Source organism: Ictidomys tridecemlineatus, chromosome 6, assembly GCF_052094955.1.
Source record: "Ictidomys tridecemlineatus isolate mIctTri1 chromosome 6, mIctTri1.hap1, whole genome shotgun sequence".
NCBI lineage: Eukaryota > Metazoa > Chordata > Mammalia > Rodentia > Sciuridae > Ictidomys > Ictidomys tridecemlineatus.
The window spans coordinates 37,254,553-37,279,500 of record NC_135482.1 but is presented as its reverse complement, the minus strand read 5'-3'; the positions used below and the strand labels follow the sequence as shown (position 1 = coordinate 37,279,500).

Below are 24,948 nucleotides of genomic sequence, written 5' to 3'. Positions count from 1 at the left end.
AGGAAAATATTGGAAAGGAGCAAGAGTAGGTGTGGAGAAGCTATTAGAAGACTGTTAAAGGAGTTTAAGCCAAGAATATTGACGATATTGATTTAAGGTTACCACTTGTCATGGTTTTCCTGGGACTGAGGCCTTTCCCTGCAGTCTTGAGCAAATGGGGACAGTTGGTCACCTAATATCAATTGTGTTATAAATGAGGAGAGAATAGATTCAAGATATATTCTAAAGGTTGAGGAGGCAGAGAAAAAGGTTTGGACAGTCAGGGCAGAGGCAAAACACAGAGCTTCTTAAAAGTCAGGACAAGAGGGTTGAACTTTTCAAACATTCATATGGCATTAGTCAAACATTCATATGGCAATAGTTTGCAGCCTGCATTGGACTTTGGAAACACTAAAACTAAAGAGGTGTTTCATGAGCGTATTTTTAAAAAATATGACAGAAGTGGTTAGGGCTTGATCTCAAACACTGTGGAGCTGATGGTGAGAATGGAGGTGGTGGGGATGGTGGTGCTGAGCTCATGGTGTTGGGTAGCAGTGGTGATAGTGGCAACATCATATGGAGGTGGAGGTCATGCTGGAGGTGGAGATAGTTGAGGTGGTTAAGGTAAAGCTTACACTGATTATAAAAGAAAAAGGAAATGAAAGAAAATGGAGTCTATGACATATTTACAAAAAAAAACAAGACTTGTGAGTTAAATGAATACAGGAAAACAGAGAAAAGGGGAATTAGTCACTGAAAACAGATTAATTAGTGACCCTGACAGGAAGGGATGTTGGAAAGGAGAACACTCAAGGGGAGGACTTTAGCATAATTAATTTAAAGTGAGAGTGGAATATCCAAGTGGATGATGGGTTGCACTATTAATTTTTATCACTCAACATGGCCACTTAGTAGTAAAGAAAACATGATTTTGTGTCAAAAGACCTTGCTTCAGTTCCTCACTGGGATATTATGAAAACTGTAACTTCTGAGTCACAAAGTCTTCACTTATAAGTGGACATATCAGCACCCTCCACGGTGTTGTGCAGAAAACTAGATGGAATTGTTAGGAAGCAGTAGGATCTGCTATTTAGATTTGGTTATCTTTTTTCCAAGAAAATCCGCCCTCCCATCATCATAACCTGAAAGGAAACTTTTTTTTTAACAATTTAGAAAATCTTGGTTTCTAGAACTTTGTAGTAATAAAGTGTTGTAAATTGATGTTTATGTATTGCTACCAATGAGCCAGAGAGAGGGAAATTATATCAGAGAGTGGCCATGTCTGACTTGCCTATTGCAAGGGTTAGAGTAACCCGACCCTGCAGCACAGACAGCTCCCCAAGGAGGCTGTCCAGGAGAACAGGCAGATTCCACCACAAAGAACCCTCCACCTAATGAGCATTTTGAACAGCAATTTTGTTCATTTTCATTTCTCTTGTCTCATAAAGTTCAGATGAATTTGCCACACTTTGCGTTAGTTTCCATATTAACTCCCTCTCTTATTCTCAGAGATTATAAAAAGTAATATATTCCACTACACTCTCCTGGTGTGTCAATTAATTTCTAAGGGTGAGTGGGCACATCAAGTGAACTTGGCACATTACAAGAAACTCCCTATTGTTTTATTCTAATGAAAGGGAGTTATGACCTCAGTAATTTCAAACAGGTGTATTATCTAAAGTTTCCACCTATTTACACTTGAAATGTATGGGAAGTGATATTCAGTCAAGGACCCAGCCTTCAGGGAGGGTACAGTCGTGTGGGAGAGTACAGTCGTGTGGGAGAATTAAAGACATGCAAACAACAATAGAAATACAAACTTTTCTGCCAGAATGAGTGGTGTACACTGGTAATCCCAGAGGCTAGCCAGGCTGAGGCAAGAGGATCGCAAGTTCAAAGCTAGCCTCAGCAATTTATCAAGGTCCTCAGCAACTTAATGAGACCGTGACTCAAAATAAAAAATAAAAAGGGGATAGGCTCAGTGTTTAAGTGCCCTGGTACCAAAAACAGCTCTTATTAACATAGAGTAGTAAGATATAAGATGCTATGGGGACTTGAGAAATTTGAGAAATGAAAGAATAGAGACCATAAACACTTGTGGTATTGTTTCCAATAGAGGCATTACTTCAGCAGAAAGTATTACCTTTTCTCCTTCTCTCCCTACACCTTACCTACAGATAAATCATACCTTTTCTTTCTTGAAAGATGAATATAATGAGTATCCCAAAATAAGTAGTTATACTTCCTTACATTGTTAAATTACCTCTAGGCAGTTATTTCTACATTGAAGACTGGCTGGTGTCGCATACATGTCAGATTATATATAGATAAGGCCAAATATAATCCTCATCTGAGTATATAGGCTTCCATACCTCATTCCCTCTGTACCTCATTCCTATGTTAAAAGTTTATCTGCAGAAGTCTGACACAACTGTTGCCTTCTTCTGTATCAGAATTCTCATTTTGTAAGGGAAAACACTAAGGAACAACTCTGATTTGACATAAAGCTAATTCCTTGTGTTACAAAGCAGCAGGGAGCCTCCTGGATCTAAGAAGAGCACAGCATACTCCTCTCTCTCTCTCTCTCTCTCTCTCTCTCTCTCTCTCTCTCACTCTCTCTCTCTCTCTCTCTCTCTCTCTCTGTCTTTCTCTCTCTCTCTCTCTCTCTCTCTCTCTCTCTCTCTCTCTCACACACACACACACACACACACACACACACACGTGAATGCAAATTCTACTCGGTTGAGCAAGAGCATAGTTCTTAACCAGTAATCCTACAGAATAATATGTAATCCTACAGAATCCCAGAGTCTCACTTAAAATGGGGGAATTGCCCCAGGAGTTCTTTCTGGGGCAGGGTGGAGGGTAGTTTAATCATTTTACATGCAGCATTAGTTGTTTAAAAATGCCTTAGTACAGCATCGGTGAATTTTTTGTGTGTCTAAAATATGATGTAATGAATAATAACATGAAGAGCTATGAGATTCTTCATATTGTATAACTACACATATCAATTGTTTTACAAATTTTAAGGACAAAGAAAGACTTCTTCATTTGAAATTAATAAAACTAAAAGTATAAAACATATTTCATTTCAGTTCAGTTATTAGGAATTCAGAATTTTCACCAATAAATAGTAATTTAATAAAACACAAATGAAAGTCTTTATTCCCAAAACCATAAACATGAAATGTTAGACATAATCCTATTTGATATGTAAAAAAAATCGAGGTAGGTTGATTCTACTAAACAAGCCCTTTTCAAAGCTTTTTTATAAAGTTCTAAATTTTTTTTGAGCATTTTGCAGTGCTCATTTGGGTATCATTTCCAGTACCACTGAATTATAAATATATTTTGACTGATGTTAAAGTATAAATGTGCTTTTTAAAAAACTGGTATCATTCTTGATGATTCCTTAATGAATAAAAGAACCACTGTGTACCCATGGTCCTAAAAGTTTTCAGATTCTAATTGTCATAACCCTCCTCTCTCAAGGGATTTACAATATGTACATACAAACTATATTCATTCACCTTTATCTGAAAAATTGTTAATACCTCTTTTATTGGTTTTCATAGCAAGAGAAATTGGGTGACATCTGCTTCTCCCTCCGCTACGTACCTACTGCTGGTAAACTGACTGTCGTAATTCTGGAGGCAAAGAATCTGAAGAAGATGGATGTGGGTGGCTTATCTGGTAAGTCCTGGTGATTATTGATTTTTTTTAAAATGCTCTTTCATCATGGATACCAAATGCATTGCACAACTGCTGTGACTCCCTATTCCTTAATTGATCACAGTCCTCTTTCCTACTGAGCCTGGAAGCAGTCTCAGAATCCATCCTAACACTGTGCCCCAGGAAACCACTCTCAATTTATTGGAATTGGCATCAAACATAAAATCTATTTTCCTTCTTCATAGCCAAAGTATCAATTGTCATTTCTATGGCATTGAAAGCTAAAAATTTCTGCTTCCCTTCTGACAGACCCTACTGTGACAGATTATAGTTTGAGGGGTTTTGTTTTTGGTTTTGGCTCAAAATTCACCCAAGATATATATATAAAGTATTCATCAGAGACTTGTTTATTAGGTATTTGATAGTCTAACATAATTTTTATAATATCATTTTATTAAAGGCTTGGCCATATATATATATATATATGTATATATGTATATGTATATATACATATATATACATCATCTGTTTGAAAGTGAACTCCCATGGTAATGCATTCAGTACTATAGCTTAGAGTAAATAGGGGGGCTTTGGGGTTTAAAGTATATACAACCCAATCATAATAATAAAGAGTGGATGAAGTACATTCTTGTTCCAAAGCAAAGTCAAGTCAAGGACTGGTCATTTTCATGGTTGAACATAATTTTTTTCTCCTCTGTATGATTAAATCAATTATATTTTTAATGTTCCAGTAAATCATTAAAGTGTGAAGAATTTTCCTGATACACTACAAGGTCATCATAAGTAGACTACAGTTGACATTGATTCTGTCCACAGATTTACAATGGATACTACTTGTTACTCAACACTTTCTCTAATAAAAGTATTGCAAACTTCAAAAGGTCACACTAATACAGCATGGTGATCTTATATTCTAAAGCACAACAGCTAAAAAATGCTAAAGTTGAATTTCCACTTACTAACCCACTAATTTGTAAACCAATTTCCCCTTGTACCTAAGTTTACTTCTCTTTATAAATAAGCCACCTGGGGAAGATACACTAATTCTTTCCTATCACCAAGACCCTATTAAATAATGTCCTGTTTTCATTGCCTTAACAGCATGACAAAGCAAATTTGGAGCAATGAGCACAGTTTCCTCTGAAAATATGAAGAATATTTAATATGCCTAGTGAAAAACATGCAGAGAAATTTTTTTACTACAATTACAGTGTGCTCTCAGATTACTACTTAGTATCCTAAGGTCTTCACATACCTTGACCTTTCCAGCTCTTCTGGTTCAATAGCCACGTACCATTAATGGTTCCAGTAATGGTTCCTCAGAGACTCCTTTCCTAACTTCCATGCCAACCATCCTCTCATCACCACATCCAGGACTCCCTTAGTCTTCCTAGTTTATCCTGGGTCCTTCAGCAGAGTTCCACAGCAGTGTTTCCATGAAGGCAGTAAAGATTCAGGGCCCCTTACTTGTACTGGCTTCTCTCAAGTTCATAAAGTTCCCATGGTCACAGACATTTCAGCTGCCATTTTTAATCACAATTTGCTGTCTCTTTCCACATGACTTTTCCTTCATCATTCATCCCTTCTTTTTCCATTATATCAGAGAAGCTATAGGCATTTTCAGAATTTGGCTAAGGAAACCTGGGTCTAGCAGGCTTCCATTCATAGCCATATATTACATATATTTCTTACTACTAACAAGCCCAGCAAAGGAAGGAAATCCGGGATGGCTCCTACCACCCACTGTACTAACACACCAGTGTGACAGGAAAGGGGTACACTCAGAGGTCAGATCTAATTTAAGATTCAAACTTTTGTATCCTTTTCTCTAAAGAAAATCATCAAAACTTTATTAGTTTCAGAACCCACACAACCTAGCTCCACCCCGACACTTGAATTACCTGGAATGATTTTGTTTAATTATTAGATATTAAATGAAGATACTTAAAGTGCAAATACCCTTAAAGAGGTCAAATTTTAAGGGCTTCCTGCTGCCTGCTGAATCAAATCATAACCACTGTAACCACATAATGTAGGTAATTTCACTATGTCATACCATATCTCACTGCAACCAAATGGACAACCACACTCTTCTCCAAATTCACAGTGCGACTTGCTACCTTTCTTTGCTTAGAAGGTTTCCTTTACCTAGAATTCCCTCTCTTCAACCAATGTCTAGCTCAATCCTACCCATTCTGCAGGTCCAGTTGAAGTATTATTTCTTTCATTGTGTAAGCACTAGATTCACTTTAGTGGACAAAACCAACAAAAGGCTCTGCCCTCCTACAGCTTGTATTTTAACGTGGGGAGACAGATAAGAAGTCAATAAATGAAAAAGCATATAGTGAGGTGACCAGTACTATGGAGAAGTAAAGCAGGTAAGATGGTAAAGAATGTTGGAAGTTATGTAAATGGGGTGGTAAGGGAAGGCCTGATGAGTAGGTGACATTTTGGAAACAACCTGGAAGAGGAGCGGAAGAGGAGCAGAAGCGAAGCATGGGATCACGTGGGGAGAGAGAAAGTTTTAGATAGTGGGACTCTGTGAAGCCTTTTCTGATCCATCCCACTAAAATAAATCTTTGTCTTTTTTAAATGCCACTAGCAGTTTGTTCACACCTCTGTAACATCGCACTTCTCTCTCACTAGGCTGCGTTCTGTATTTATGTCTCTCACAATGCTCTCACTGACTGGTAGCACTGAGCATAGCTGCTGAATGAATAATGAATTATTTACAAAGGAGGTATGGCCTGAAAAAACAAGTCCTGCATTTCAAATTTGTTTAACCTACTTACCATTAAAACAACTTTAAGCATTTGGATGGTCTGTCTCAAAGTAAGCTGACCTACGTACAAGGAAACCAAAATTATATAATAAGATCATTTCAGGTAATCCAAACGCCAAACTGCATTTACTGGAAATGGCTAGTTAATTGGAACCAAAGTGGGATGTTTTTCCCATGTTTACATCCCACTCTGCCACTACTAGCAATTTAACATTGAACAAGTTATGTAGCTCTTCTAAACCTCACTTGCATTATCCATGAAGCAGAGTGATAAGGGAACACTGCAGATAAGTTTATTTTGAGAACTAAGTGACAGCACAGAACCTGAAACAACTAAGTGCTCATTAAATATTTCTGTAATTATTTCTATTACTGACTTTATCAAATCTTGGGATAACTATGCAAAATGTGAAAACAACAGATGGTTTAAAAACTTGCTTGATTCAATGGGGAAAAAACAATTCATCCATTTGATAGAATTGTCCGATCAATTCAGGCAAATCAGTAAGCCTATGTTTTGAATAGACCCAGTAGTGAATTAAGACAAGATAAGGAATTAATCAGCAATACATTGAAGAAAATAAGAAAATTTATTTATTTATTTATTTATTTATTTATTTAAATTAGGTTTATAGCACAGCAGAATGTATTTTGATTTATTGTACACAATTGCAGCACAACTTTTCATTTCTCTTTTTTTACACATGTAGTATCACACCCTATGTGCAGTCTCACATGTACCTAGAGTAATGATGTCCATCTCTTTTCTGCCCCCATGTACCCTCCTCAACCTCCCTCCCCTTTGCCCAAAGTTCTTCCATTTTCCCATGCCTCCCTCCTCCCCGTTTGGGATCAGCACCCACTTATCAGAGAGAACATTCGGCATTTGGTATTTTGGGCACTAACTAACTTCACTTAGCATGATACTCTCCAACTCCATCCATTTACCTGCAAATGCCATGATTTTACTGACTTTTAATGCTGGGGTGTATATATACCACAGTTTCTTTATCCATTCATCTGCTGAAGGGTTTCTAGGTTGCTTCCACAGTTTAGCTATTGTGAATTGAGTAGCTATGAACATTGATGTGGCTGTGTTACTACAGTATGCTCATTTTAAGTCCTTTGGGTATAGATCGAGGAATGGGATAGCTGGGTCAAATGGTGGTTTTCTAAGGAATCTCCATACTGCTTTCCAGAGTGGTTGCACCATTTGCAGTCCCACCAGCAATGTATGAGTGTGCCTTTAAGTTTTTTTGAGTTTTTACATACCCTGGAGATTAGTGTTCTATATGACATGTGTGTGACAAAAATTTGCTCCCCAAATGTAGGGTCTCTCTTCACCTCATTGTTTCTTTTGCTGAGAAGAAGCTTTTTAGTTTTAGACCATCCCATTCATTAATTCTTGATTTTATTTCTTGCTCTTTAAAAGTCTTGTTAAGGAAGTCAAAGCCTAATATGACATGATGTAGATTTGGGCCTGCTTTTTCCTCTATTAGGCACAGGATCTCTTGTCTAATTTCTAGGTCCTTGCTTGATCCACTTTGAGTTGAATTTTATGGATGGTAAGAGATAGGGATTTAGTTTCATTTTGGTGCAATAAAAGTTTCCAGTTCTCCCCTCACCATTTGTTGAAGAGGCTATCTTTTCTCCAATGTATGTATTTGGCACCATTGTCTAGTATAAGATAATTGTATTTATGTGGGTTTGTCTCTGTGACTTCTATTCTATACCACTGGTCTACATGTCTATTTTGGTACCAATATCATGCCATTTTTGTTACTATAGCTTTATAATATAGCTTAAGGTCTGGTATTATGATGCCTCCTTCTTCTTTCTTCTTGCTAAAGATTGCTTTGGCTATTCTGGGTCTCTTATTTTTCCAAATGAATTTCATGATTGCTTTTTCTATTTCTATAAGGAATGACATTGGGATTTTAATTTAATTTGCATTGAATCTGTATAGTGCTTTGGGTAGTATGGCCATTTTAAAATTAAAACTTGACAATATTAATTTTGACTATCCAAGAGCATGGGAGGTCTTTCCATCTTCTAAGGTCTTCTTTAATTTCTTTCTTTAGTATTCTGTAGTTTTCACTGTAAAGGTCTTTTACCTCTTTTGTTAATTACCAAGTATTTTATGTTTTTTGAGGCTATTGTGAATGGGGCAGTTTTCTTAATACCTCCTTCAAGGAGTCATCACTGATGTACAGAAATGCATTTGATTATGGATATTGATTTTATATCCTGCTACTTTGCTGACTTCATTAATTAATTCTAAAAGTTTTCTAGTGGAGGTTTTTTAATCTTCTAAGTATAGAATTTCAAGCTAGGAAATAGAAGATGCCATCAAAAGCCTACCAACCAAGAAAAGCCCAGAATCAGATGGATTCAGAGCTGAGTTCTAGAAGACCTACAAGGAAGAATTAATACCAATACTTCTCAAATTATTCCATGAAATAGAAAAGGAAAGAATTCTTCTATCATTCTACAAAGCTAGTATCATCCTGATACCAAAACCAGACAGAGACATATCAAGAAAGGAAAATTTCAGACCAATATCCCTGATGAACATTGCTGCAAAAATTCTCAATAAAATTCTGGCAAATCACATACAAAAAACATTTTAAAAAATAGTGCACCATGATCAAGTGGGGTTCATTCCAGGGAGGCAAGGTTGGTTCAACATACAGAAATCAATAAATATAATTCGTCACATCAATAGACTTAAAGATAAGAATCCTGTGATTATATAAATTGACACAGAGAAAGCATTTGACAAAATACAGCACCCTTTCAAGTTCAAAACACTAGAAAAACTAGGAATAGTAGGAACATACCTCAACATTGTAAAAGCTATCTATGTAAAACAACATTGTAAAAGCTAAACCCAAGGCCAACATCATTCTAAATGGCAAAAAAAAAAAAAAAAAAAAGCCTGGAACAAGACAGGGATACCCTCTTATACCACTTCTATTCAACATAGTCCTTGAAACTGTAGCCAGAGCAATTAGACAGACAAAAGAAATTAAAGGGATACAAATAGAAAAAAGAAGAACTCAAACTATCATTAATTGCTGAGGACATGATTCTATACTTGGAGGATCCAAGAAAACCTTTTTAAAGTAATTTTTCTTACTACTCTCTGATAGGGTAGTTTATTTTCCTCCTATGTAGTGAATTCAAAATGCACTGCACAAAGATTATACCTCTATCCATGAAGCAAATGATACAAATCTCAGGCCTTCCTACCTCACAGGGACAAGCCTAATGGAACTAGTAGCTTCTCTACTGTAGATCCTTACTTTGAATCCTTTGCATTCCAATTCTCAAGAACTTGTAAGACAAAAAAGAAGAAGAAGAGGAGGAGGAAGAGGAGGAGGAGGAGGAGGAGGAGGAGGAGGAGGAGGAGGAGGAGATATCTAAATCTAACTGTTCATATTAGATCTTACAAACTACAAAGGCTGTTTTTCAGGGGAAATTAGTACCGAAGGATGTGAGTAGGTTTTGTTTTGTTATTTTGTTTTGTTTTTGGCTGGTACTTAGAGGAAAATCAAGTCTTCTGCCTAATAAATATCGAGTCTCTCATGATCTTCACTGCCTATTATATACCTGTCTGTTAGGAATAAATCTCTCAGAAAATGATTTTTAAAAATTATAACTCTCTTCTATTAGGGAAAATTGTTAAAGAAACTTAAGAGGTCTAAGAAAGTGAAGACTTTAGAAAAGTTGAGAATTCCCAAAGGCTTGAGATTGTATGTCTCATAGTTTCAAGTTTTACTGGTTTTTAAGATTCAATTTGTACCTGTGCGGATTCCCACATCAGAAAGTAATCAGAAACTTTGCTCCTAATTGAATTTCTTGTTCCTATTGATGTCACAGGAATTACGTTCCTCAGGTTCTGTTTTGATTTGGGGTTTTTCTTTTTATTTTCTTTTCTTTTTTTTTTTTTTTTGGTTATCTCAGAAATTTGAGATTTCTAAATACAATCTTAATGAGAAATCTGAGATCTATAAGTTCGATTCCTACTATTAAAATTAAATTATCCAAGCTTTTTATTTAATAAAGAAAAAGGTAAACTTCTAAATCTGCAAAATGGACACAATTAAGTAGAAGTTCTATTTTACAACTGAAATCAGATAATACTTTTAACTATTAAAAATAACATTATTAATTATAGAATGCTTTCTAATGTAAAATTCCTTTTCTTTGTTTTCTTCCTGTGGTTCTCATGATAGACCTGTTAGGTAGTTTATGAAGGTATTATTATCAATTTTACCAGTGAGAAAATTAAAACTTGAAGATTTTAGATGATGTGTATAAACATCTCACTCCATGTGGCACATAGACTGAAACTAAATACTTGCAATTAGCTAACATTCAAAGTTAAAAGATTTGTAGGTACAACTGAAGTTCATGTCTCCTGATACCCAAGGCAGAACATTTTCCACTGTACCATCTGACTTTCCCCACAACCTCCTACACTCATCAAGTTAGGACAATACTGTTTTTCAGGGGCAAGTTAATACAGAGTAATATGAGTAAGCTTTGTTTTTGTTTGTTTTTTGCCTGGAACTTAAAGGAAAATCAAATCTTCTGCCTAATAAAATCAAGTGTCTTGCTTACTAAAGGTGCCTCCTCTACCTGGAGCTGAAATACCAAGATGAGGTTCTCCAGGTAGGTAAGGCTAGAAATGGAGGCTGCAAAGATTGTTGGAAATTGAGGCATTCTTAGAAACTGGGAAATGTTCCTGCATATAAACCTCTATGAATAATCCTAACAACTCCAGGGCACCCCCTTCCTAGTCTTCTCAGAATCACAAATTGACTTTCTCACCTCCCTTGTACCTTTGGCATATTGCCCTTCTTGCCTGGGTCAATATGAAGCAGAATACTGCCTCATAGACCTATTCTACTTCCCCTGTTCCCAGATGCCAGCACACAGTTCTTTACAGATTTTTCCAAGTGTTTACACTACTAAGAACCAAAGCAAATCAACAAGGGCAAAAAGTTTGCACTCCTGTCCACTTGATAAGGTTTGTAATCACCTAAATTGTAAGAAAAATAAAATTAAATAAAAGTATGTCAAGAATGGGGTCAAGAGGGTGCTGAGAAAGCATATGTAATGGACTGAAATCACTGTATGCATTTATTCCATCAGCCTCCTGCACATCAAGGAGCTGAAGAGGTGGCTATGAGGAGGAATCAGGTCAGGGACACCCGAGGGCTGGGGAGCAATAGGGGTTGAGAGAGAGTGGCTGGAAGTATTCCCCTTTGTCATCTTCCTTTCCCTCTGTCCTGTGCTTAACCCCAGACTTCTTCTGGCCAAGCTTAGTCCTGCCTTACCACGATGAAATGTACTGTAAAAAACAAAGGGAGGGAGTATAGGAGAGGTTTCCCAAAGCATCTCCAAATGAAAGGGACAGTGAAATTCAAAAATGACAGCAGCTTCTTGAAGGAAAGGATGTAGGGAGGAAGACCTAGGAGTCAGCAAATGTCAGACTGTCAGTATGCAGAGACAGAGCACTCTGACTCCCTCCCGCTTTCCCACAATTACTCTCTCCTTTCTCTAAAATGAAACGTTTTTTGTTTTAATAAGTTGCTCAAGGATTTGTCTTTCTTCTAGTTACCTTTCTACTGTTGCAGAAAATCTAATTTGGGAAATACAGCCAGATTTAAACATTTGAAGTCATTTAGGAAAGAACTCACCTAAACCTAGGTAACCACTGGTTTCCACATAGAAACCATCAATCAGCAGAGGCAGATCATTCCCTTAAGCAATATTTATGAAGATGTGATATTTTGCCTACCTCCATTAAAATCGCCCAGGGGACATGTTAAATTTTAAGATTTCAAAGATTTCAAACAAGCCTCCCCCTCCCAGTTCTGTTATTCTCGTGTGCCTTAAATTTAAAAGTACCCTCTAGAGGCTTGAATGCTATATCATAATTTTAGCAGAGAGCCAGATCAACCAAGTTCTAGGTCAGAATTTTGTTGTCAGTGATATAGAATACATCCTCTGCCTTATATACTGGAATTTTCTCAAATAACAAGTCCTGTTTTCTTTATCAGTTCCAGCATCCTCCTCCCTGAAAAATACTTTGCCTACCTGTCTAAATCATTCTTTTTTTCCCCTTCAGTCTCTTCCTCTGAAAGAGAAAATAAAAGCAGATGTTTCCTCTACACATTCTGAAGTCATTCCCTAATGCCCTTGACCACCACCCTTATCTGTCCTTCCATTGGTGCAGAAAGCATAACAAAGAAAACCACTCCAAATTCAATTGATTTGAACTAAAAGCCACTAGTCTGGGAGCTAGGCCAATAAATAAAATGGCAAAATCTTATTTGAGCCAATTAGATAGGGATATGCAAATTAATTGGCCATGATATCGGGGTCAAGCAATAATATGCAAATAAACTGGCATCTTATTGAGCTAATGGGGCAGGAATATGCATAATAAGTTGGCCATGATGTCAGAAGCTTCACCATGATTTTAGGTTTGAATGTTACAATATAAAATTAATTCTGGGACACTTCAAAAGTGCTTAATTACGATATTGATAAAATAATCTGAGTCCCTAAAATCTGAACATATTGATCTAAAAAAGAAATGACAGCTCTTGACACTGCATTGTTCTAGACAGTGAGATATTTTAAAGGTTATAGTCAAGCCAGACACATATATACTGGTGCTACCTTACAGAGAGATAGACTGTCTAAAGGAAGTTTAGGCATAGTCATTTTAAGGAAATGAGAAAAGCAGATAAATAAAAGAAATAAGTGACAAGCTGAAATGTATTAGTTGAGAACAGTTTGTGCAAAGCCTCTTCAGTCCTCTGGCCAGCAGATGATTGATATCTATCCTTCACCATACCTGGGGTCAATAAGAGTGATACCTGTTCTGTACCAGGCACCATGCCCATCCTTAGGTGTAGGAATGAAATTCATAGCAGACCCTTACATAGCACAATGTAAGAACAAACTGTTCTAAATTCCCTACAAATGCTAACTGATTTAATCCACATTATAAACCTATGAAGTACAGACTATTTTTTAGGCTACTCTATTGATGGAACTGAAGCACAAAGAAGTAAATAACTTGCCCAAGGTCATAGAATTAGTATTTGGCAAAGCTGAGATGTCAGACCCAATAGTCTGTCTTCAGGCTACATGAATAAAACATGATTGTAAGTCCTTATTCTTTCTCATGGGGGTCAACCTAAAGAGCAGGTGGCTAACTCTATGCTATAGTTTGGAAGCTGTCCAAAGAGCCTACCTGACTCCAAATATCCTTTATATCCAAACTAAAATTCCATTGTAAAAGTCACAAATAGTTAAGTCACTTAAAATTATTTGGTTAGACAGTAAAAGCAGGATCAATTGGTGCTTAAGACTGGAATATTAATATATTATTTCCAAGCTGAAAAGGATCTTCTCTCTTTATTCCTTGGGTAGAGATTGATGTGTTGTTTTAGTGACTGGTACTTTGTACACTAAAGAGGATGAGATACAAGACAATGATGTTCCAGCTGTTTGAGTTAGTGGTAAAGGGGAAGAGATGTTGCTGAACATGAGGCGAAAGGGTTCAAGTCTAAGGAATCTGGATGCCTTTCATGTGGAAGAAAGATACTGATGAAGAACTTGACCTTCCACTGTGTGTTAACACAGGCTAATTCCAGAAGGTTGTGTGTGTTTGCCCTAGGAAGAAGTGACAATATGATATGAGACTTCAAATGCCCAGGACCCCTATAAATTGCTATAGGATTTTGTGAGTCAAAGCTACATATTTAAATGTAAAAATTGAATATGTTGGACTGAAAACAAACAAGAATAAATCAGACTTGCAATAGACAACTTCCTGGGGAAATAGAGCTCAGCTGGAATATATTAACAAGAGAAATCCACAGATGGAGAAGTAGAAATAGCGTATTCCAAAGAGATCTGTACTGGGACATTTTTTAAGTCACCTTGAAACTCCTGATTCTGGAGGTGACATAAATGTTTCAAAGCATTGAAATGCCAAGCTCAGTAGGCAAATGATAACATCTTATGAGGCGGAGCAAGCTACAATGTAGTAGATGAGCTTTGCTGCAGTTTGGATCTGAAAATGGTCCCCAAAGGTAATCAGCATGTGGTGCTATTGAGAGGTGGGGGAATTTTAGAAGGTAGGGCTGGTGGAAGAAAGTTAGCTCATTGAGCTGTGTGAAGGACATACTGGGACCCAGCCCCTTCCAATCTCTCTCTTTGCTTCCTGCCTGCTATGAGCTGAGTGATTGTGTCCCTGCCATGATGTTCTGCTCACCCCAAGCCCAAAAGCAACAGAGCTAGGTGATGACCCATTTGTCACTGTGAGCCAGGATAAGTCTTTCCTCCCTCTAAGTTGTTTGTCTCAGGTATTTTGTCAGTAACAGAAAGCTGGCACCAGCTTTATGGTGGGCAAGCTTCCAATTAATACATTGAAAGAAAAAGACAATCCAAATTAGAGTGTAGAATAATAGGGTCCATTTTTCAATGGAAAAAAAACGGTCACATAGCACATACATGGGAGACCTTCTCCATGTGTACTTCTACCCCCAAAAAAGGGAGATGTTGTCCTAGAATATTTTATAAATAAGGGTGGGTAGCTGGGGAATATCCTACCCTTGTTGAAGACTTGAGTTTGCCCAGGGATTATGGTTGCTCACCTCAGGAAGGACAGAGGTGTTAGAGAACCTGCTGCCAGAGAAGAGCAGCTAAAACAGAAGGATGAAGGAGCTGTTTGTGAGGACAGGCTAAGAAGTTTGGGACTTTGTAGTCTGGAAAAGGAAGGCTGAGCAGAGATATGATTAAAGTCTAAAAATCATGAAAGGTAAAGCTAGAGTAATACCTACCTGTTCATCATCAGCCACAATACCAGGCTTAGGAAGTGACCTTGATGTTTGAAAGGGAACAGATAAAAGGGAGGGCCATTCAGGATGATCTCAAAGGTACTTTTCTACTCGAAAATTCTTTGTCAAATTTTCTTTGCTACTTTGCAGTTGGGTAGTAAAGAGGTGTTGCTCTAGGAGCTGAAAGAGATTGAAATATAAGACAGAAAATAAATGTATGAGTGTGTCCTGTGCTATAAACTTAAAAAGGGACAACTCTGAACCTTTACTTTGTGCTGTACCGAAGGAACCTCCTGTGCTTTCACATGAGACCATCTGAAACAGCCCCACAGCTGTGCATCGCACTAATTCAACCTAGAATGGCTGCATTTGCATCCTGAGCCAAGGGGACATGCCTGTCCCCTTCTAACCCAGTGCCTCACACACGCTAGGCAAGAGCTCTACCTCTGAGCCACAACCTCAACCCTTCTCCATTCAGTATACAGAAAAGGAACAGAGAGGGTCACAATTCTAATAGATCACTGGGTGAACAGAAATAGTACCCCAAATACTCTCATTTAAAAAAAAATTTTAAGCAGGTTCTTACAAGATACGTTGTCTATCTTTGGCAAAGAGTTTTTCCTTAAAAAAAAAAAACTATTTAAAACATATGAAAGTCTATACCATTTTTCTCTTCCTTTTATGAAGCTATAGGATTTCTGCTAATAAAGCTACAATAGTTACGTGACCAAAACATGCAAAGTTCTGAGTTGCAAACACTGTCATAATGCTCAGAGAAGAAGAAACATCAAAAACAATCTTTTTAACAATTGTACTTTATTATAGTCATTTCATGTCTGAAAGGTTATACTCTTATATTTGGCCCCTTAATCCTTTATACCTAATCTCAGTTACAAATGCATACTCTCTTCCCTCTTCTCCATAGTCTGCCACCTGCTGTACTAATAACTACTTTGAGAACAAGGATTGTGTCAATTTGTTTACATTCTCAGAGCCCAGAGCATATATGTGGAGAAATGAACCTCACATACCTTGACTGAGCATCCAGTTGTGAATTTTTAAGCTCTACCAATCTAACTGCTTATTTTGTCTTCATCTTCCAACTGATCTGACTTGTTTCCATTCAATGAAGTTCTTTTGGCATCACACAGTATTAATCTTATTATAATAGAAATGGCAGCTGGGAAATAAATAAAACCAGAAAACGTAATTCTTGAAATTTATTGGTCATTTTAGCTAGCATTATCAGGAGATTTTACCTCATTCTTCCCTTTAGGAGCCCCTTCCATCACCTCCTTTAGTGGTTTAAAAAAAAATGTAGCAGACTGTCTTCAAAAGATAAAAGGAGAGAGTGACACAGAAATGCACACATTACTGTAGTTATACCTCAATGGCTGTCATAAAGACATTTTCCAGAGAAGAAGTAAAGACAGTGAATGATCCCCTGGTCACATCTTTTGCCCAGAATGAATAGATAAGGCAATGACTCAGAATCTTCCTTGTCCATTGCTTTATAGACTAGCTCTTTATAAAAGGAAGTCAAAAGACCAAAGCAGCTGGTTGCCTTTTTGAATTACTAATGGCCTAACTTTTGATGCACATTATTCTCAGTGATTGCTGGAAAACTAGGAAGGCTTCCATCACTTTTTTCTTCCAAAAATAAATGATTTCAAGTGTTTACTTAGGAAATTGGCTTTTTAACTTAAAAATATGATATTTCTTTTATAACTTCTGAAACATTTTGAAACTACTTTTACCCAAAAGGAAAATAACAGAATTGATTGACTTTAGAGATGTATAGATTTCAAACTATTGATGTCAGCCAACAATATGACAGTATTATGAATTCACAAATTATTCCCAGGTAAAAGAATTATTCCCAGAAAAAAAGAGCTGAATGCATATTTAGTGATAGTGCAGTTGCCAAACTAAGATACAGACATACAGAACTACAAGATCCCATGGTTATCTACTGACAAAGAAGCTATTTGAAATTTTATCTTCTTCCAGATTTTCTTTTCCAACTATATTGATTAACCACACATATATACATACAAGTATATGTGCATTTTAAAAATGGGATAATAAAAACATTCTGAAATTTTTTTCACCTATAACAATACATAATAGAGATCTTTCAGGCCAACATATATTGATCTTGCACTGTATCTACTAGTTACATAACATCTCTTTGCATATATCATCATATGATTAGTAGTTTCTTATCAATATAACTTAATGAGGAAAACTATTTAATTTCACCAAAGGACTCAAGACCAGACGAGAAGAATATGTGCTCTTGGGCAGGGAAATCATATAATGAAGATGTCAGTTTCTCACAAATGTTAAAGCCAAAAATTAAATTAAAACACAAATAACAGATTGAAGCAAGGCTTCCCCTCCATAAATATACGCAATACTAATATTCCTGATACAAAGAGTTCCTATATATCAATAGGAAAAAGAAAAATAATGGGGGAAGTTTTCGTTATTTTAATGATCCTAAAATTTACTAGCTATTGCTTCTACTACTGGGTTCTGTTGTTGAGAAGTAAATGTTACATTTATCCAGTCTCATCATGCATCTAAATAAGAAAGGATTTTAAAGTAAAATGCAATTACCCTAAGTTCAAAACCTAAAAATGTGTTGCTTAAAAAGACAACCTGGATTGATTGCAAAGAGTACAAAAAAAAAAAAAAGAAGAAGAAGAAAATCAGGTCATTAGCTTGTAGATTTTCAGACTGTCATCAGCTATATTTGTCAGAGTTTGAATCCATTCAAACATTCAATCCAGCAGCATTGTTACGATAGCAACTTGAAGATACCTATGACAGTCATTAAAACTTGTAAAATTATATGCCCTTACAAAAGGCAAAACCAGCATTTTTCAAAGAATCTCCCAATTTCTAGACTTTACCAAACCACTTGAACATTTTTAATCTGCTTTTACTAACGCTTGCCAATTCAAGGTGTTTATATAAAAAACATCTTGAGTTTTACAACCCCATCTTTAATGCAGGAAAAATACTGTAAATGAAACTAGCTAAAAGGGTTATATGATAGTAAGCTCCAGTTTACTACAACTAGACATCTATTTTACTCTTCACCAAAATACGTGTTCATATTTTATATTACAATTTCAAAAAAAATGTTTACTGGCAGAGATTTTAAAAGAGGCAGCGAATGCTTATGAATTATGCAAGTCTGAACTTTCATTTTAATAACTTCATTAAAATATAAAAACCTTAAAAGCCTCCCAACAGGAATTTAACTTTATAGAATGCTTTATATGTGCCCTGACCTTGCCAAGAGCCATACCTAAGGCATGATTTAGCAAGTATTACAGGGCAAAGCCTAATAATAAATACCTATCAGAAAATGCCAGCATTTGTCCTTGCCTCCTTGGTCTCCAGTGGAGTTGTAACTCAGCCATAAACACATCCTCTCCTGAGAGACAGCAGGATGCATGGAAAGGGAACAGCAACTGGAATTGCAAAAACTGGGACTGAAGCCCTTAATCTTTCTGATCCTCAGTCTGTTCATTTATAAAACTGGGGTATGAAAGACAGCCCGTGTGGCTGATAAACAAATGAAATAACATTAGGTGGAAGCTGAAAGGAAAGTATCATATACATTTTGGTTATTTCTAAGCAAAGGACAATTCTTGGTTAACACCTATTTTTTTCTCACTGTATCCTGGTTCTTGGATAACCTGTTTTTCTATATGGCTAATATAAATACACTATGTGTACGTGTCTTTAACGGATTCCTTTTCCCTATTTGAATGGCAGTTGTCCACTTAAAATTACGTATGAGGACATCCAAATGCTAACCAGAAAATTCTCCTCCCCTCTCCTGTTACTATTTGGCCACAGTTCCCAGGAGATATGAAATAAAATCAGTAGTATGTTTCTTTGGAGAATTGGTTTCAAGCTCCTCCATCCTCCCTACCTTATATGAAATGACATAGTATTTGCATATATAACCTATGCATAGCCTCCTTTATATTTTACATCATCTCTGGATTACTTGTAATTCCTAATTCAGTATAAATGCCATGCAAGTAGTTGTTATACTCTATTGTTTAGAGAATAATGACAAGAAAAGTCTGTACATGTTCAGTATAGATGTAATTTTTTAAAATAGTTTCAATCCACAGCTGGTTGAATCCATGGATATAAAGGGCTGACTGGTTTATTTGGACCTTCGGGTTCTTAAAAAGCTAATAATTTGAATTATTTAAGATAGCAGAGTTTTCTTTCAAGTGCTTTTTTTTATGATAATGGGTCCAAGACAAACACAGCTAATTAGGCCAACAAGTAGGAACAAAGAGGAAGAATAGAACCTCTGTCATTCTAATTATCAAGTTCGTGCCTGGTTGCTGGACAAACTCCTCTCTAAAATGAAATACCACGAGATGGAACCTGCAGTTGCTATGTTAATTTGACTAGAAGTGGCAGAGCCTGGTCCCAGAGCAATTCCCTGTTGTCTTGCCTAATAATTGTACCCTAACTAATAAGTAACTAATTGGATACAATATGAATCCACAGTCATTGCTTATTGTTGATGCATAATTGAGTGGTCAAGACTTCAACTCACACTTAATCTCCACAATTCTCAAATCTCCACAAGCAAAATCAACACCCAAAACAAGGAAAATACCCATGTAAACTTCTACATCCTTACAAGACCCTTTGACCCTCTTCAGCTTATTTTTCTCTAGCTGAAATTTCATTTTTTATATCAAGCACATTCTCAGTCTGGGCCCATACTGACATCTCAAAAAACAAAAAGGAGAAAACTCTGGTTGGACTATGCACCTGCTCTCTAGCCATCACCTTAAATGAATTGCTCAACTTCCCAATAGGAAAAGCAGCTCATTAAACTATTTACTAAGAATCTAGGTAAGAACCATGAAAACTGGGGCTGGGGTTGTAGCTCAGCGATAGAGCACATGCGAAGCGCTGGGTTCAATCCCCAGCACCACATAAAAATATATAAATAAAATAAAGGTATTGTGCCCAACTACAATTAAGAAAAAATAAAAATAATAATTTTAAAAAACCAAGAAATTTTTGTTGTGCATTAGTCTTACAGTAGAAATGATTCCCTTGGGCTACTCTGATTTGTATTTTGAGGGGTGGGTGGTTGTTGGATTTTTGCTTTGTTGTGTTTTGTTTTGGGGGTTGACTAAGTGCTAAATCTGCCCACATCAGTAGTGTTAAACTGTGCCTGTCTCAAACAACTAGCCAGCTGGCCCCAAGGTTAAGCCAATTGCAAAGCCAATATTTTTTGTGAAGCCATGCACCTAAAGACCCTATATTTCAGACTCCAGGGATGAAAGTGTCAAAGCTCCACAGGATGTTAGATATAAAAATGAAAGTATGAGGTATGAATCAGCCTAAGTGAGAAATTCTTTACAAACATATTACAATCAGGAATGCTTTTTTTAATGAAGATGTCTTTAGCATTCATACAAGAGGAATCAATTCAATATGATTAAAAACTAAGTAATTTTACCCCAAGCTAAAGAAAAACATACTAACCTCAAGCCAGATTTTATATATATATATAAATACTATGTCATTTCATATGTAATATATATAATATATATATTATATATATTGTGTCCATCTACAATTAAAAAAAATTTTTAAAGAAAATGGTTAGGGTTAGGGTTGGGGTAACCTACGCACCTGCCACGGGTTAGGATGCTAACTTGCTAAATCTCCTAAAACAGTTGCATTCTGCATGCGAATTAAAGCTCTAAAAGACCACACCTGGCCTATATATGAGAGAGAGAGAGAGAGAGAGAGAGAGAGAGATCCTTAAGAACTTGCCCACCTACTATTACAGCATATACAGATTTGATTCTTGCAATTTTGTGGTTTTTGTCAAATCTGAATTAGTCTAGCGATCTTTAATGCTACAGAAGGAACTAGTTACTCAAGTTGCAAGGATTTAATATTTGCTTGCAAGTAAGATTTCAGGAATGGAATTTTTATCTTGGGTGAGTCAGCAAAAAGATCCTTTTTAAAAAAAAAAAAAAACTCTTGATATGGGTTGTTCTTGACATTGCCTCTCTAACTTTCCATTTAAATTCCAAAATTATTTCATCTGAAATGTAAAACAAGAGTGAGATCTTATTACCAACTCAGATTATTCATTTCAAAGATGAGACTCCAGCAACAGAGCTCCTACACTCTATACTGAAGTCCTGGAACATTATATTCATTTCTGGAAACACACAGAAGAGGAGGGACATTAATTTTCTGAGGCAAATCAAGCAGGAAACCAGGGTCATGCAGAGGACAGATACAATCATAGTTAAGAAATGATTCAAGGAACTGCAGATGTACAAACTCCAAAAGAAAAGACTTAGAGCAGACACCATACCTGCCTGGAAATATGTCTGAAAAGAACTGAATTTACTCTTGCTAGCTATAAAGATCTATACTGGGATCAATACGTGTACACAATGGCAATCCATTCTTGGATCTTTCATTATTAGTTGCTAGGCAAAGGGTAGCAGTGAGTGTCACAAATACTAGTTAGGAGGGCTTGGGGTACAGCTCAGTGGTAGAGCACTTGCCTAGGATATACAAGGATCCGGTTTCCATTTCCAGTACTACCAAAAAAGAAATAAAAAGAAATACTGGGGCTGGGGTTGTGGCTCAGTGGTAGAGCGCTTGCCACTCATAAGTGAGGCACCAAGTTTGATCCCCGGCATATTAAAATAAAAGCAAATAAAATAAACATATTGTGTCCATCTACAATTTTAAAAAAATTTAAAAGAAAATGGTTAGGGTTAGGGATGGGGTAACCTGCCCACCTGCCACAGATTAGGATGCTAACTTGCTAAATCTCCTAAAACAGTTGTGTTCTGCATGAGAATTAAAGCTCTAAAAGACCACACCTGGCCTAAAGCACAAGAAAGAACATGTCTATTAAAAACAATTACCTCTATCAAGAATGAGCTTTTTTTTTCTTAAAATAAGAATGAAAGACTAGTACTGTTAATAAAATAATAACTAGAATCCAGACGGTGCTAAGTATTTACTAATTTGGTTTATTTAATCCTAACCATAATTCCATGAGCTCGGTCTCAATTATCCCATATATAAATGAGAAAATGAAGGTTTGGAAAAGTTTAGTGACATGCTCAAGGTCACAGAGTGAAGAAATGGCAGGTCCCAGCTCCTGGCACCAGCAGTACCAGCCTGCCCGCTTACCCACAACATCCCACTGTCTAGACTGTGCACATGGTAATTTCAATTGGCTCTAATCCCTAAACCTAGAAACCTAAGCTCTAGAGGAAGATAAACGCTTTTGAGCCACAAAGTGATCATCAGTTGACTCACAATTAATACCCTCTATAGATTATTTTGACAAAGTAACACTATCCAACTGTGCCTGCAAATGCCAACACATGCAAATCCCTGTGACTTCATAGATAAACAGCAAATGCCCTAATGAGCAAAAAAACAACTGCTCTTTATTCATTTTTTAAAGGATGTTTCTTATTTCTTCTGGAAAATGTCTAGAAGGAATTTGCATTCTTTCCAATGACAAAAATAATAAAGGAAAGAAAGGAAAAGCTAGGGTTTGCAAGTTTACATAACACAAGAGGAGCAGCCATGAAACCCCAAGCTGCAGCTTCCTGGTGGGAAGACAATCACATATAGCCAGCGAGTTCCTGGGCAGTTTTAATTTACTTTTAATCATTTCAGAAGTCATGCCTCAGAGGTTTGAGCTGAAAGGCACATAGCATTTTTGTCTTTTTTCTTATTTTGCCCTTCCTTTTTAAATTTGGCATAAAGTAGCAAAAAAATAAATTTTAAAAAAGTCTCAACTCAAGTATCTACTTCTCCAGGAAACTTCCATAGATATCCTAGCCCTGTCCCTATTATCCTTTGTCTTAGTACTATCCATAATGAACGCTGGCTGTTGTCTTTCTCTGGTTTTGTCCTATAAAGGCCTTTTCTCACGCATGAGACCAGAGTTCTTTCATCATCAGGGTTGCCAAGCACCCTCATATTCTTTTTTCTGGGCTCCCAGGGCATGCTGGAGTTATTTCTTCCCATGCCTTTTCCCACACTGCAGATCTCAGTGGCTCTTACTTTATAAACTCCTTTATCCAGAGACTCTATTGAATTCACTTTCACGTGGCCATCGTCTAGCAGTGCTAAGCATATACAAGCCCCCACAAGAAAATACAATTAAGATGTCAATAGTTCATTTTATCCCAGTGTAGAGCACATAGTATAAACTGAAGTAGATTGAACTAGAATCAGATCAAAATGAACTGAATTGAATATAGCAAAACATTATGATGTCAGAGTGACATCCAGATTGTATTAATTCATAGACAAATAAATTAACAGCCTGATTATAATGTTGTGAATGCTGTTGCCGTGGAAAGGAGAACAACTTTTAGGTCTAATACTGTAGTGGGATTTTTAAACTGAGGCCCCAGTGGTCGACACAGTCAAAATCACCAAGTATTAAAAGAGTGGCTGGGAAACTCTGGAAAGTTTACAATATTTCCCAAAAAGTAAATAATGTGTTAAGTAATATGAACTGACACCATTGGTTATACAGGAGGATCTCCCAAAAAGATAGATCTGAAGTTTCATTTCCAAGCTAAATCAAATTTTTGGTCCAAGACCTGCCATGATTCAGTGGGAGAAGCCAGATCGGCAGAGCCCCTCACTCATCTCTCCTCACCATCTCCAGCTTCTTAACACCACCCAATATGTGCACACTGTGCATCCCATCTGGGCAAAGTCCCCTGCAAGGCACTGGGGCATCTATCAATAAAATGGGCATTTATTTTTGGAGCCTAAAGTGTCAAAAAAGAAAAACAATCATAAACAAGTACAAAAGAAAACCAAGGCCACAAACTGCATTGAAAAAATTGTCAGGACTTATAAAGGAAAGATGAAAGCCTGGCCCCCAGCTTGCAGACTCTGACTTAGGATCACAGACCATTCTTTTCTAATATCCCCTCATCAAAAAATAAATTATTTATACCATGTCAAAAGAAACATTTTATTAAAATGAAAATGATTTTGAGAAGGAGAATATCCCTTCCCAAAACCTATGCTTGTATTACTAACATAGGTTTGTTTCATAGGATCAGGTATCTTCAAATATTGATGATGTTTACCCATCATTAAAGTCTTTCGAGGACTTCCCCTTTATCTGTCTACTTGTTGGCTATCAGTGTAGTATATTTACTACTATAGTAGTATCAAGTAAACATTAGTAACTTATTTAAAAGTATAAAATCTAAAGGATAAAACAAAAGTGAAATAAATATTGTACAATTATTTTATTTGGCTTATTAGCAACAGAAGTTTCTCTTTCTTTACTTTTCTCTTTTTTTTTTTTTTTTTTTTTTGTACTGGGAATTGAACACAGAGACACTTTACCATCAAGCTATATTCCCAGTCCAGTTCTTCTTCTTTTTTTTTTAATTTTAAGACAGGGTCTTGCTAAGTTGCCAAGGCTGTCTTCAGACTTGTGATTCTCCTGCCTCAGCCTCCCTAGTAGGGGGAATACAGGCATGCCCCACCACACCTGACCTAAAACATTACTAGTAATTACTATTATTTTAGTAA

The 24,948-nt window shown here is 36.6% G+C and overlaps 1 protein-coding gene and 1 long non-coding RNA gene across 5 annotated transcripts in view; one reads left to right on the top strand and one right to left on the bottom strand.

Moving 5' to 3' along the window:
* Syt1 (synaptotagmin 1) overlaps positions 1-24,948 on the top strand; it is a 508,829-nt gene that overhangs the window by 410,266 nt on the left and 73,615 nt on the right. For all 3 annotated transcript variants that reach the window (XM_078053106.1, XM_013364110.4, XM_021735070.3), the window contains one exon: positions 3,558-3,675. In XM_078053106.1, coding sequence (XP_077909232.1) covers positions 3,558-3,675 — 118 coding nt within the window. The remainder of the gene's footprint in view (positions 1-3,557; positions 3,676-24,948) is intronic.
* LOC144378591 (uncharacterized) overlaps positions 1-24,948 on the bottom strand; it is a 122,329-nt gene that overhangs the window by 39,024 nt on the left and 58,357 nt on the right. Inside the window, exons 5-6 of one of the 2 annotated variants that reach the window (XR_013440430.1) lie at positions 16,356-16,504; positions 11,588-15,504 (exon numbers count right to left, since the gene is read on the bottom strand). The exons of the other annotated variant lie outside the window; for it this stretch is intronic. This is a non-coding gene — a long non-coding RNA (uncharacterized LOC144378591). Of the gene's footprint in view, positions 1-11,587; positions 15,505-16,355; positions 16,505-24,948 lie in introns of those variants that run through there. 2 annotated transcript variants of the gene reach the window in all.